Source organism: Hyperolius riggenbachi, chromosome 11 (assembly GCF_040937935.1).
Source record: "Hyperolius riggenbachi isolate aHypRig1 chromosome 11, aHypRig1.pri, whole genome shotgun sequence".
Classification (NCBI taxonomy): Eukaryota; Metazoa; Chordata; class Amphibia; order Anura; family Hyperoliidae; genus Hyperolius; species Hyperolius riggenbachi.
This window is the reverse complement of record NC_090656.1, coordinates 89,640,745-89,656,078: the sequence shown is the minus strand read 5'-3', so window position 1 is coordinate 89,656,078 and position 15,334 is coordinate 89,640,745. Positions and strand designations below refer to the sequence as shown.

At 45.6% G+C, this 15,334-nt stretch overlaps 1 protein-coding gene across 1 annotated transcript; it reads left to right on the top strand.

Moving 5' to 3' along the window:
• The first annotated feature begins 1,803 nt into the window (after positions 1-1,803).
• On the top strand, positions 1,804-14,909 carry LRRC10B (leucine rich repeat containing 10B). The gene is made up of 3 exons (XM_068259784.1): positions 1,804-1,930; positions 10,961-11,057; positions 13,781-14,909. The coding sequence occupies exons 1-3, from the start codon at positions 1,804-1,806 to the stop codon at positions 14,907-14,909; spliced, it is 1,353 nt and encodes a 450-aa protein (XP_068115885.1).
• Positions 14,910-15,334: the final 425 nt, after the last annotated feature.

The following is a 15,334-nucleotide window of genomic DNA, read 5'->3' as shown; positions in this document are numbered from 1 at the left end:
GTCGTGGTGATGTGATTTTGTGCGGCCCTGGGCCAAAGTACAGTGCTCAGAAGAAGGCACGTCCCATCATCTCCCAAGATTGTCAGGACGTGGTTGACTAACACAGAAAACCTCATCTTCCGCAGCCACCAGCACTACTCCAAGTACCACATCCGCTACATTTGACAGTTCGCAGGAGTTATTTGGTGGGGAAATCACTGATGCACAGCCATTATTGTTACAGATGAAGGTGCTAAGCAAGTTACATCACCTCATATGTCTGAGTTAGGCGACACTATGGACGTAACGTGTGCGGAGGGGGATTATGAAGTACCTGCTGTTGGTGCAGTTTTGGAGGTGTCTGAGGCAAACGTAGCTGGGCAGGATGATTATGATTATGACACGGATCCCACGTATGTTACCAATAGAGGGGGTGAACAGGGGGATAGTTCAGAGGGGGAGTCAGAGAGGAGTAGGAGGAGACGGGTTCCTGAAAGAAGCAAGGGGAGCTCGTCGTCAGAAACAGCTGGTGGCAGTGTCCGGCGGCATGTATCGCCACCTATGTACAGCCAGCCAACATGTCCTGCAACGACAGCTGCTGATGCCACCATAGTGCCATCACCCCAGGGGGGCTCAGCGGTTTGGAATTTTTTTTGTGTGTCTGCCTCAGATCAGAGCAATGCCATCTGTTCTCTCTGCCTCCAAAAATTAAGCCGTGGAAAGGCCAACACCCACGTAGGGACAAGTGCCTTATGAAGGCACGTGGAGAAAAGGCACAAACTGCAATGGGAAGAGCACCTGAGCAAAAGCAGCACACAAAAAAAAAAGCCACCTTCCTTCTACTCCTCCTCCTTCAGGTGTTTCATTTTCAGCCGCTTTCTCCCTTGCACCTTCACAGCCACCCTCCTCCACTCTGCCTCTGCCCTTGGGCGGTTCCTTCTCCTCTGCCCACAGCAGCCAGGTGCCAGTGAAGGAAATCTGAGCGGAAGAAGCCAATGTCTGCCAGTCACCCCCTTGCCCGGCGTCTGACAGCTGGCTTGGCGGAACTGTTAGCTCTCCAGCTGTTACCATACCAGCTGGTGGACTCTGAGGCCTTCAGTAAATTTGTGGCCATTGGGACACCGCAGTGGAAGATGCCAGGTCGCAATTATTTCTCTACAAAGGCGATATCCAAACTGTACTGTGAAGTTGAGAGGCAAGTGGTGTCATCCCTGGCACACAGCGTTTGGTCAAGGGTCCACCTGACCACGGATGCCTGGTCTGCCAAGCACGGTCAGGGCAGGTACATTACTTACACAGCCCATTGGGTCAACCTGATGACTGATGGCAAGCAGGGAGTACGTGGCTGTGCAGCGGACCAACTTGTGACACCTCCACAGCTTGCAGGCAGGCCTCCTGCCACCTCCTCTCCTCCTGCTACATCCTCTTCGCTGTCGTCATCCTCCTCCTCCTTGGCTGAGTGGCAGTTCAACTCTCCTGGTGCTGCAATCTCCTCTCTAGCTACACAGCCCCAGCTCCCCAGGGCCTATGCTGCATGCCAGGTACGACGGTGTCACGCCATCTTAGACATGTCTTGCCTCAAAGCGGAGAGTCACACTGGACCAGCTCTCCTGGCTGCTCTAACAAACAGGTGGATCAGTGGCTGACCCCGCACCAGCTGGAGATCGGCAACGTGGTGTGTGACAACGGCAGCAATCTCATTTACGCGTTGAATTTGGGAAAGCTGACACATGTACCCTGCATTTCAGTAGAAGGATACAATCTGGGGAGATGGGGATGTTCTGGCCCAACAACTGGACACTGATGCGAAATGCATGCAGGCTCATGCGGCCGTTTGAGGAGGTGACCAATCTGGTGATTCGCAGTGAAGGCACCATCAGCGACTTGATCCCATACACTTACTTCTTGGAACACGCCGTGCGTAGAGTGGTCGATCAAGCTGTGGAGGAGCGTGAAGAGGAACAGTTATGGGAGGAAGCGTTGTGGGATAAATTGTCATCAGAAACAGATTTTTCCTCAAAACCTGTGGCAGCACAGAGGGGGGGGGGGGGGGGGGGAGGAGGAAATGTTGTGTGGGGAAGAGGAGTCAGACTCGGATGATGAGGATGGAGGCGGCGGCAGAAGAAGAACAACCGCAGCAGGCTTGTGCTGCTCAACGTTCCCGTGTTATTGTTCGTGGCTGGGGGGTGGAGGAGGACTTACCTGACGTCACTGAGGAAGAGCAAGAGGAGATGGATAGTACGTCTCGATCCAACTTTGTGCAGATGGCATCTTTCATGCTGTCCAGCCTGTTGAGGGACCCCCGTATAAAAAAAACTCAGGGGGAATGAGCTCTACTGGGTGGCCACGCTACTAGACCCTTGGTATAGGCACAAAGTGGCGGACATGTTACCAACTCACCTGAAGGCAGAAAGGATGCAGTACATTCAGAACAAGCTGGCAACTATGCTTTACAATGCGTTTAAGAGTGATGTCACAGCACAACGCAATAAAGGTACCACTGCCAGTAATTCTTCTCCCATGTCCACACTGGCAAGGACAGGACGTTCCAGCTATCTCATGGTGATGTCGGACATGCGGATATTCCTTAGTCCAATGCCTCGCCTTAGCGCTTCAGGATCCACCCTCCACCAACGCCTGGACCGGCAGGTAGCCGACTACCTGGCCTTAAGTGTGGATGTAGACACTCTGAGCAGCGATGAACCCTTGGACTACTGGGTGCGCAGGCTTGACCTGTGGCCAGAGCTGTCCCAATTTGCCATCCAACTTCTGTCTTGCCCTGCCTCAAGTGTCCTGTCAGAAAGGACCTTCAGCGCAGCTGTAGGCATTGTCACTGAGAAGTCTCCTAAGTCACAAAAGTGTTCAGTACCTCACCTTTATCAAAATGAATGAGGCATGGATCCCGGAGGCCTACTGTCCGCCCCAAGACTAAGTCCGTCCCCACACACAGTATCTCTGCCTGCACGCCATGTGACTGCATGCCTCAAGACTAAGTTGCTCCCCACACAGCACCTCTGCCCGCAGGTTGCTTGACTGCCTTCTCCGCAACAACAAAACCAAAAGGCATGTACATGTGCCAATTCCCCTTCGTGATCATTACCTTTCCGCGGTGAAGGGGCTTGCGTATCACAATGAAGCAATGACCGCCGGCTATATGAGTGTCTCTCTCGGGGGGGGGGGGGGGGGGGTTGCACACCCACGATAATAAGGTCACTGCTTCATTGTGGGCAGACCAAATTTGATCAGCTGGACAGTCACTGTCCAGCTGATCAAATCAGCTACCTCAGCCCGGCGACCATATGGGCTGGAAAGCCGCCATCACCTGCACTCTTCATCATGGTGCGCACCATTCCAGCACGGCTGTCACAACACAAACAGCTGTTTGCGGTACCTTACACAGTGAGTTTGGTGTGTCAGTGTGAAGCAGTACTCTAGTTACACTCCCTGATTGAGGTATACGCATACAAGATGTTTTAAAGCACTTTAGGCTTGCAATTTAGCATTCAATGTGATTTCTGCCCTTAAAACGCTGCTTTGCATCAAATCCAGATTTTTCCCCGTGACTTTTGGCGTTTATCTCACTCCGCCATGCCCCCCTACATCTTTTCCATCACTTTTGTGGCCAGCATAAGGGTTTCTAGTTTTCAAAGTTCGCCTCCCCATTGAAGTCTATTGCGGTTTGCGAAAGTTCGTGCGAACCGAACTTTTGCAGAAGTTTGCAAACCGAAAATCGGAGGTTCAGGCCATCTCTAACACACAGAAGGGATTTTGCCTTTTCCAGGTCGATACTGGGATTTCTTTTACTCCTAAGTCAGACTCCTGGTTTTATGCATAATGTCTGGAATATATCATAATTTGCATTGTACATAAACAATTTTTACATTACTTTATCAAAAATATCCTTGCACGCTTTTCCAATATACATTAGGGGGGGGAAGAGGCGCCCTAGTTAACTAAAAGCTTCTAAAAACTGTTTAAAAATGAAATTGATAACGAGGTGTCTTACCTCAATGACAAAATCTTTGTAAATTACAAAAGATTTTTATTTAGCACAGGCAACACGTTTTGCGAGTCTGAGCCCGCTTCTTCAGGCCATTAACAGGGCCAAATGACGAAAATCAGTTAGCAAAGGGAGCCTCCTGCACTACCGGGCTCCCGTCTTTTGTCTCCTGTGCCTTTTCCTACAGGGTGCCAAGACACCCCCACCACACTATATTAGTGCTGGGCGTAATGGAAAAAACTACGCTTACGGATCATTACGCGTAATTTTACGCTATTACGCATTACGGAATTACGCTTACGGTGTAGACATTTATCTGCGGTTCATGTCTGTAATTACGCATGGCCCTTATGCAATTACGCGTAAGAATACCGTAATGCAGGTTGTTACGTTATTGCCTTACGCATAATTTTCTACAAGCAATTAATGCGTAAGGCAATGCTCCCAAGCGGAAAAGTTGACGCATGGATCAATGTTAGGTAGCCGCCGACTTTAAGGGTTAATAGCAAAGTCCCCTTAATTGCTGAGAGCCTCAAATTTGGAGAATATATTAAGGAGATCAGAAGGAATAAGAGGAAAACATTTTTTTTCAAAAAGGCCTTATAGTTTTTGAGAAAATCGATGTTAACGTTTCAAAGGAAAAATATATACATTTAAAAACCCGCCGACTTTAACGGTTAATAGCAAAGCCTGCTTAAAATTTAGGAACACCAAATTCCCAGGGTATATTAAGGGGATCAGTGGGAATAAGAGGAATTTTTTTTTTTCAAAAAGACCTTATAGTTTTTGAGAAAATCGATTTTTAAGTTTCAAGGGCAAAAATGTCTTTTAAATGCGGAAAATGTCAGGTTTTTTTTTTGCACAGGTAACAATAGTGTATTATTTTCATAGATTCCCCCAAGTGGGAAGAGTTTTACTTACTTCATTCTGAGTGTGGGAAATATAAAAAAAAAAACGACTTGGGGTCCCCCCTCCCAGACCTCTTTAACCCCTTGTCCCCTATGCAGGCTGGGATAGCCAGAATGCGGAGCACCGGCCGCGTGGGGCTCCACACCCTGACTATACCAGCCCGCATGGTCCATGGATTGGGGGGTCTCGGAAGGTACAAGTACCCCTATACTCATTTCTTCTGGGAGGGGGGGTGGGCATCTGGGGGACCCCTTTTTAAAGGGGACTCCTAGATGCCACCATGAACCCCCCCCCTCCCCCCAGGTAATCGCGGCCTCCACCTCCACCGCCGATCGGAGGTGGAGAAGAGCCCCTTGTCCTTGGATTGGACAAGGGCTCGGAGGGGGAGGGGAAAGCTTGGCTGCCCCTCCCCTTCCGAGACCCCCCAATCCATGGACCATGCGGGCTGGTATACTCAGGGTGCGGAGCCCCACGCGGCCGGTGCTCCACATTCTGGCTATCCCAGCCTGCATGGGGGACAAGAGGTTAAAGAGGTCTGGGAGGGGGAACCCCACGTCGTTTTTTTTAATATTTCCCACACTCAGAACAAAGTAAGTAAAACTCTTCCCACTTGGGGGAATCTATGAAAATAATACACTATTGTTACCTGTGCAAAAAAAAACCCTGACATTTTCCGCATTTAAAAGACATTTTTGCCCTTGAAACGTAAAAATCAAATTTTCTCAAAAACTATAAGGTCTTTTTGAAAAAAAAATTTTTTCTCTTATTCCTTCTGATCTCCTTAATATATTCTCCAAATTTGAGGCTCTTAGCACTTAAGGGGGCTTTGCTATTAACCCTTAAAGTCGGCGGCTTTTTTATATTATACGGGAGCGTAATAATTTGCGATTACGGCAGACTGTGTAATTTCAATAGGAGTTTACTGTCTTACGCGTAATTTGTTAAGCGTAATAACGTAACCTACGGTCTACGCGTAATTAATTACGTGTAATACCGTAACCTTACACGTAACGCTTACGGTGCATTTGTAGTGAATTACGATGTGTAATTACGCTAATGCGTAATTTCGGCCCAGCACTGCACTATATATGCTTTTCCAATATGATTTGAATTCCATCTGATAGTCCATAGTATAATAAACCTACAATTTACTCACTGTAGCCATCTAGTGGATATTTTATAAAATGCAATACACTAAAATAATTAACAACTGAAATAAAGTTCCTTATTCAGCCCCTGTGGTCCATATGTGCCTAATTTAATTCTATAATAGTCCACAGATATATATATATATATATATATATATATATATATATATATATATATATATATATATATATATATATATATATATATATATATATATATATATATACACACAACACATTATTGCACTTGAACCTAGTATGGCCTTAACTCTCGTGACCTAGTAAGTATTCAGTAAGGCACAACTCGCTCCAGGATGTACACAGTACAAAAACTCCCCTCCAGTGGGGTAGGATTATGTTCCCATTATGCAATGCAGGTAGCTGTGCATTATACAGCAATGCACGACACCTGCATTGCACCATTGATACAATTCAATGGCACTGAATCGGTCAGCTCTGCATTCTGGACAAAAATGCATGCAGCACTGCGTCGCAAGAACACACTGCCATGTGGTGCACAAGTCGCAAGACCAAATGCTGCACTCTACGCACTTATGATGCCTTGCATACTGCACACTATTTACAATGCTGAAATACAAAGTCTTCTGCAAAATACATTAACCCTTTGCACACTGCCATGCAAATACTCACTGTAGACCAGCCATCCAGCAACCTCCACCATCCCCACAATCAAGCCAAAAGCAGAGGTCCTAGTTTTTGTAAAAAATGCATTATTTTGCATAGTCACTTTCTGGTCTGTCTGTCCATATCCGTCTTAAGAGTGGACATTGGGATATGTGCTCTAATTTTTTTGACAGGTGAATGCACTGCATGCTTGCATATTGCATTATGCATGTTATAGGAAGTCAGGACACATACAAATTTAGGGGAGCTTCCCATGTGTTATATGTGACGCTGCAAAATAATGCATTTTTTGCAACCTAACCGCTCTGCTCTTGGTTTGACTGTAGGAATAGTAGAGGTTATTGGAAGGCTGGCATGCTGTATGTATTTGCATGGGGAGTGTGAAAAGGGTTAATTGATTTTACACACACTGTGCAGATACACTGCAATCCTTTGTTAACTCAGTTTAAATGACAGGTTTACACTTTTGCCTACTGATTGAGCCCATTTTTCGATATTTTGCATAAGTGTCATTATGCAAGGATAACGGTCCGTGCCGTGTAGGGTTTGTAATGAAAAGTGGAATGTTGCAGTGCTTGTTTATCAAATATATTTTAAGGTTTAAAATCAAAATGTATGAGGGAGATAAACTGTTGAACAGGCTGTGTTGTGATTTCAGTTATGTTTTAGTGAGCCACTCCCACCCCATTTATTGCCTTCATAGATTACAGAGTAGGGGAGGGAGACTGCTCTGCCTACACCTACAAACATATACTGTCATATTGTTGCTAATTAACCATCTTACTTCCGGCATCATAAGAAGAGCTTCAAAGGTTTCTATGTTTCTCATAGCAACCACATTGTTTACTGCCTTATATTATGCATTTATATAGAACTGATATTATCCACAGTGCTTCAAAGAGCTACATACACATGTTCAAATATGCACTTTCACACAAGCAATCCTGATGTATAATCACACGTTCATGTGTGTTAACCACTGGAGGACCGCAGTGTTAAATACCTCTAAAGACCAGGCCATTTTTCAATAAATAGGCCACTGCAGCTTTAAGGCCTCGATGCAGGGCCGTACATGTCAGCACACAAGTGATTCCCCTTCTCCCCACCAACAGAGCTTTCTGTTGGTGGGGTCTGATCACTCCACCAATGGTTTTTTTTTTGTCAATATTTTATTTTTAAAATAAAATTGCCTATTTTTTGTCTTTGTTTTACATGCCCCCCTACCTCCCCCCATCAGCCAATCACTGTGATTGGCTGTCATAGGCTTCAGCCTATGACAGCGGATCACCCCCGAGCCTACCAGGGGGACAGCCATGTTACACGGCTGTCACCAGTACAGCGCTGCCGTAGATCTCAGTGCTGTACGGAGTAAAAAGACAGCAGTTTCGCCATCTAACAGTCTCCTAGCGGCGATCGCCGCTGGGAGGCTGATGGCAGAGCGGAGCTCCATCATACAAACGGGGATGGGCGTGCATCGGCGCGCACCATCACAAACTCCACCCCCAGGACTTCCAGGATGGCGTGGAGTGGTCGTATAGTGGTTAAAATGCACTTATGTGGCAGCCATACATTCTAACGTACGCATGAGCAGTGTGCAGAAAAAAAACAGAATGCTGCTTGTTAGTTTTTTCTTGCACAGAAAAAATGCATAAGTTTGAACAAACCTATTAATATGGATGGTTCACTGTAATGTGTTTTCGTACACAAAATCACTTAACCTCCTTGGCGGTAACCCCGAACGTAGTTCGGGGTAAGCCGCGCAGGAGGTTTTCTCCGGCCTTGCTGGGCCGATTTGTTTAATTTTTTTTTTTTGCTGCACGCAGCTAGCACTTTGCTAGCTGCGTCAGCACACCGATCGCCGCCGCCCCGCGCTCGATCGCCGCTATCCGTCGCGCCGCACGCCCCCCCCCCCAGACCCCGTGCGCTGCCTGGCCAATCAGTGCCAGGCAGCGCTGAGAGGTGGTTCGGGACTCCCAATGACGTCCCGACGTCGGTGACGTCATCCCGCCCCGTCGCCATGGCAACGGGGGAAGCCCTCCAGGAAATCCCATTCTTTGAACAGGATTTCCTGATCGGAGATCGCCGAAGGCGATCAAAGAGGGCGGGGGGATGCCGCTGAGCAGCGGCTATCATGTAGCGAGCCCAGGGCTCGCTACATGATATAGGAAAATTTTTTTTTTTTTAAAAACTGCGGCGTTCCCTCCTGGCGGATTTTTTTATACTGCCAGGGGGGTTAAAGGATAAGTATACTTTAAAAATATTGTACACTCTTGCATAGGGTCCAGTTCCCGTCTGCTTTTCAGAATACATGCAATTGGGAATTCCAATGGTGCAGCCTTTTATAAAGGCTATATTGCTGTTCCCACCAATGCGATGTAGTGCGAGCAGCAAATATTCTGCATTCTCCATTTTTGTTGTTACTATGTTTATTCAGTGCAGTTGAATGGAACTTTGCAAGCATTCCAAAAATCACAGTCATCATACAGGAAAGAGAGGACCCCTCAGCCCTTCTCAAGCCCATAGTATCTGCATCGGTCTGCCCCAGCAGGCTTGGGGGTCTGGCACTCACTTATTTTATATACTGCATTGCTTTAGTCCTAATCAAACTATGTGCTTGTTGCAGGGACAAGTTAGACTCCCTACGGAGACTGGCCATTGGAGGGAGGCATTTTAGGAGTATTTTAAGTATTATGGGGTGAAAAATCACCACAAGGGAGTACGCTGGAAAGATCGAGAGAGGTTAGGATTTTCTGACTTACTTTTTGGAGATTGTGACAATCAGGGCTGTGGAGTCGGAGTTGTGGAGTCGGAGTCGGGCAATTTTGGGTGCCTGAAGTCGGAGTCGGGAAAAAATGCACCGACTCCGACTCCTAATGAATTTGTAACTGTAATTAAAATAGAAAATATGATAAAATGTTCTATTTCTCAGATAATAGTCATTAAAAATAATGTATATATACAGTATATATACAGTAATAGCTATGCTTAGTCCACAAAAATGAAATAAACCAATCAAAATTAGTTACTTGTGCTGCTTCAATAAAGCAGTCCCCGTATTTTTAAGGTCAGATATACATATCTGATTGTGACTGTATATATGATGTGTACACAGGAATCTCATATATACTAAATAACATCTATGCTGTAAGAATAAAGCCTGATGTGTAGCTATGTCACTAATAGAGATGGTCAACGAGATGGAAATAATTCTGCATTGATGCTTATTTATGCAAATGTATGCACTCCCTTTGCTGATGAAATAAAATAATTTGATATGTTATTAAAATTTGGTTTGGTGATTACAAATTAAAGGGTAACTGAGACGGATGAAAAGTAAAGTTTTGTACATACCTGGGGCTTCCTCCAGCCCCCTTCAGGCTAATCAGTCCCTCACTGTCCTCCACCACCCGGATCTTCTGCTATGAGTCCTGGTAATTCAGCCAGTCAGCGCTGTCCGGCCGCATGCCGCTCCCACAGCCAGGAACATTCTGCACCTGCGCAATAGTGCTGCACAGGTGTAGTATGCTTCTGGCGGCGGAGTGCGTGCATGCGCAAGTACCTGGCTCAAGTACCTGGACTCATAGCAGAAGATCCAGGTGGTGGAGGAGGACAACGAGGGACTGATTATCCTGAAGGCGGCTGGAGGAAGCCCCAGGTATGTATAAAACTTTAATTTCATCTGTCTCAGGTTTACTTTGTTACACAGTAGTACTATACTCTACATATGCACTCCCCACAGAGCTGCAGGGAATCCACTGAGAATGCTGTGCACATTGAACACAGAGGTGTTGTCTGTTTACAATCTCCTCACATTCTTACATGCACCCACACTTGATAGATGTTCTTTGTTCCGGTTGTACCTTTTACAAGTACTCTTACCAAGGACTAGTTTTAGTCTAAAGGGAATAAATATAGTAGTCTACATATCCTTCTCACTTCAGTTGTCTTGTAAAATTCCTAAGCGTTGGCAGTTAAGAGACGAATTTCATGTTACATACTTTTAATCAACAAAATTGTAATATGCAAATTAGAGGAGTCGTGGAGTCGGAGTCGGTGGAATCCTAAACTGAGGAGTCGGAGTCGCTGGATTTTTGGACCGACTCCACAGCCCTGGTGACAATATGACAAAAAAAAAAAAAAAACACTGTATACTCACCAGAAATTTGTTTGTGGTTTATGGAATTCCAGCCAGCACATTCTCTAGTTATTAAAGTGTACCAGAGACAAGATCAATCTCTCTGCCGGAGATACGTAGAGGGTGCACACTTCTCTTGCGCAGACTGGACGAAGTTACGGGATCTGGTACCGAAGAGGGAGAAGACCGAGGACGGCAGCGTGGAAGCGATCCACGAGCATGGGGCTGGAAGAAGCCCCAGGTATGTATAAAACTTTTAGTTGCTCTCATCTCTGGATATCTTTAAACCCTCTAGAAGCCAAGTTCTCGCTATAGTGGCTAGAGAATGCAGAGTTAAGAGTAGAAGAGCAAGTACCATGCTGCACTACTCCCACCTCCTACCTTGCACATTCATTATTGCTGTTCAGTCGATATTCAGTCCTGTGACTCATTGCAACCCCATGGACCACAGCACGCCAAGCCCATTTATCCTCTACTGCCTCTCGAAGCTTGTCTAAGTTCATGTTTGTTGTTTCCATGATACTATCTAGCCATCCCCTTCTTTTGCTCTCGATCTTCCCCAGCAAAAAGGTCTTCTCCAATAAATCCTGCCTTCTCATTATGTGTCTAAGGCAGTGATGGCAAACCTTTCAGAGGCTGAGTGCCCAAACTGCGACCCAAAATCGACTTATTTATCAGTGAGTGCCAATTAGGTTGCCGAAAAATGGCCGTGGCCATGACATTGTATGGGCGGAGCTAACGTAATGATGTAACAGCGAGGCATAAAGCAGCGTTTCCGCCATGATGTGGCGAAACGAGGATTCGCATCATTGGTGTGCAGAAACTGTGTGATGCTATTAGTATACCGTAACCCCAAAGCAGCAAATATAGGCAACTATGACCATTAAATAATAAATGCAGCAACAGAAACCCCAGACACCAGAAAATAAGGCAATGTGGGTAACATGCCAGCAGAAAATAAGGCAATGTGGGTAACATGCCAGCAGAAAATAAGTCAATGTGGGCAGCATGCCAGCAGAAAATAACGCAATGTGGGCAACGTCAGCAGAAAATAACGCAATGTGGGCAACGTCAGCAGAAAATAACGCAATGTGGACAACATTTCAGCAGAAAATAACGCAATGTGGATCAGCATTTCAGCAGTAAATAACGCAACGTGGATCAGCATTTTAGCAGTAAATAACGCAGTGTGGGCAACATTTCAGCAGTAAATAACACAATGTGGACAGCAATGTGGACAACAATTTACTCACCTGACAGAAATCTCCTCTCCCGGCGGTGGCGCGCAGCTCCACGATTACCTTCCTGCAGCCAGTCAAAAGTCTTGCGCTGACAGGACGTGCTGACGTCTGACCAGACACCCGTGAGCAGAGTGGGGAGCGGGTGGGGGCACAGCATCGGCTCTTCCCTCGGCAGGTATCGGTTCCTCTCGTTCGCTGAAGAGAATTGGTTCTTAGAGCCGGCTCTTCGCGAACTCATCACTGCATGCAGAGTTCTCGGCAGCGGTGGTTGTGGGATTAGTGGAGGTAGCAGACACTGCACGCGTGTCCTCAGAGACGGCTCCATGTGCCACCTCGGGCAAGCGTGCCATAGGTTCGCCAACACTGGTCTAAGGTATTTCAGCTTCAGCATTTCTCCTTACAATGATTAGTCAGAGTTAAGGTCTTCTTTAGTTTAGATCTTCTTGCAGTCCAAGGGACTCTACAAAGTTTTCTCCAGCATCACAAATAGAAGGCGTTGATTCTTCTGACTCAAACCTCACATCCAGATTATTTTAGTCAAAATTTTTGGTTTCTGTGGCAAACATGACATTTTCCACACGTTGTTCACTGACTACTCCCCATCCACCTCTTTGTGGTAAAAAAAAACAATGAATAGGGCCATGATGTGGTATAAAATTACCTACCTTAATCGTAAGAGTCCACGCAAATTTGAAAAATTGTGGCAAAGCTGGATAGATTATTTGGCCTCACATGACACCATGGACAGCTCCTCAGCATAGGACTTTCATACAATAGGAAATGGGATGGGTGGTTAACACTGAAGCAGGTATCTGATTGACCAATGCACTGGACTTGCATGGGAGGTTGCAAGGTGGAAAGGTGTAGGGGGGTTGGGGTTTGTACTGTATTGTTTTTTAGGAAATATTCAATAAAATTAAACTTACCAAAAAAAAAAAAAAAATTATTAAATGCAATTGAAGTATTAACTGGAATACCTCTTCAATTAACAGTTTGTGTTCATAAGCTTCACAATGCAGATTTCTGGCAACAGCCAGGCACCCACAGCACGGGCTACACAAAAATGTATCTGATATGATGCCATACTGTATTTCCTCCATGACTCCCTTAGTTAACTGACCCAACTCTACTGAAGAGCAGCACCAATGCTTCCACAGTGATGCTAAAGATTTCTATGCATGTTAACTGCACGCTAGCACTCAACACTTTTTGTACCATTTACAGGTCTGGATACCGAGTAGATATATGGAATTCTAGTGACATCTGATTTTAGGTCAAATGGAATAAATAAAAGAGTGACAGGACAAGCTGCTATAAAGGACCACTTTATGTCAGATGGTGCTGAAACACAGGCTCTTAGGTCATGGCTCGGCTACATGGCACAAGTTTAATCACATGCAATAATTGAAGATAGCACAGATCCACTCTTGCAGCGCAGCTTCAGCCCTGCCATTATTAGCATTCAAGTGCAGCATGTTGGATCATTTCTCTTAGGATCAGAAAAATACGGTAACTGAAACAATCGCTCAGTCCTGAAACAAATTGTTATTTCAAGTACACCTGATAGTTTAGACCCGGCTATGTGAGAAATGTGAGGAGCAGCCATAAATATTTAATAGAGACTCCTTACATTTCATCAGAGAACAGACGAAAACACAGAGTGAATAGAGTCTGTATGTCAGAGCTCTACAGATAGCCTTTCTGTGGTCTGAGATATTCCCAGGACAGCAATCATCACTGCTGCCTACAAAGTGGACTTCTCTACACAAACTTCATCTCTGCAAGCTGTGCATGTCATCCTGATGGGTGGAGCATGTGGATCTGTGCCCACAGTAGCAGGTGAAGGAGCAGAAGAGCCACTACCTGAAGACACAGAGGAACAGCTTAGTACTGGAGATGGCACACTTGAATTTAGCGGGCGTAAAATGCCCCGTCTCCCAGTATCAGTATGCACCCTTTCTGATCAACTTTACAAGCTGTATCTGAGTGGCACAATGATAACAGAACTGCCTGATGACTTATACCAGCTTTACAACCTGCGTACTTTGGCACTTGATGCAAACAAACTACCAGAAGTACCAGAAGCTGTGTGTTCTCTTCCACACCTTGGTCGACTCTACATTGGAGCAAACCGGCTTCAAGGATTGCCTCCTTCCTTTGCACGTCTCCAAACTCTACGCACCCTGTGGATAGAACGAAACTTTTTCCATCATTTTCCCAGAGTGTTACTTAGCATGCCTGGTTTGCGTTGTCTTCAGATGGGCGACAACCGTCTAAAAGGACTTCCAGGTGACATTGCTACGGGTATGCCAGGACTAAAAGGTCTATGGCTCTATGGAAATAGACTGGAGCATGTACCTAAAGTTCTTCTACGATTGCATGGACTGGAGATTCTAGATCTGGACAAAAACCGCATTGCCGTATTCCCTGACATGAGTGGAATGAAGTCGCTGCGTCTGCTCTCTTATGACCACAATCCTGTGAAGGCACCACCCAAAGTAGGAGAGACAGTCACACTTGTGGGTGAGGGGGCCCAGGAATTCATGGAAGAAAGAGAGGAGCGCAGGAAAGAGAAAGAGGAAGAGGAAATGGAGGAACAAGAACGGGAGCAGCAAGAAAAGGAAACTGCAAAGAAAGAAGGGGCTGAGGAAGAGGGAGAAGCTGAAGAAAAGGAAGAAGAAGAGGAGTATGAGGAAGAAGAGGAAGAGCAGGGAAACCCCAACACTGATCACTACTCTGTTGAGCAGGAGGAAGACTACTATCAGGAGGGTGAGGAGTATTACCAAGAGGAGGAGGAAGACGTGTACTATTCTGGTAGAGGACAAAACTACTACTCAAGAGGGATCTATTAATATTTCTTATGTACATAGTGATTTTATGGAAAATGAGGGAAAGTGCACCACAGATGCACAACTCAGGAGATTCTAAAATGCACAGATTTTACATGCATTTATTTATTTTAAATGATGCATAAAAAAACCTTACAGTATATGCAAAATTAAAAAAGGGAAGCTGCTGCTGCACAAGTCAGAGATCGTAATGTCCTGTTTAACAACTTAAAATAGCCTTCTAACTCCCTTCCTCCCCAATCAGCCTGAGGGCCCCTTTACACTTTAATGCGTTGGTATGCGTTAATGTGCAATAATACGTGTTTTTTCCATATCAGTGCATTGTGAAAAAGATTTCATTTAAAACGTGTATAGTGGGAACTGTGCCATTGGGGAAACATAGGCATTACTTTTAAAAAATCAGTTTTCTTTCAGTTACAACTGAGAGC

Coding starts and splice junctions, on each gene's coding strand:
- LRRC10B (XM_068259784.1), top strand. CDS start 1,804: ATGCGGCCGTTTGAGGAGGTGACCAATCTGGTGATTCGCAGTGAAGGC. Junction 1,931..10,960: donor CGATCAAGCTGTGGAGGAGC/GTGAAGAGGAAC, acceptor TCTCTTGCGCAG/ACTGGACGAAGTTACGGGAT. Junction 11,058..13,780: donor GGGGCTGGAAGAAGCCCCAG/GTATGTATAAAA, acceptor AGATATTCCCAG/GACAGCAATCATCACTGCTG.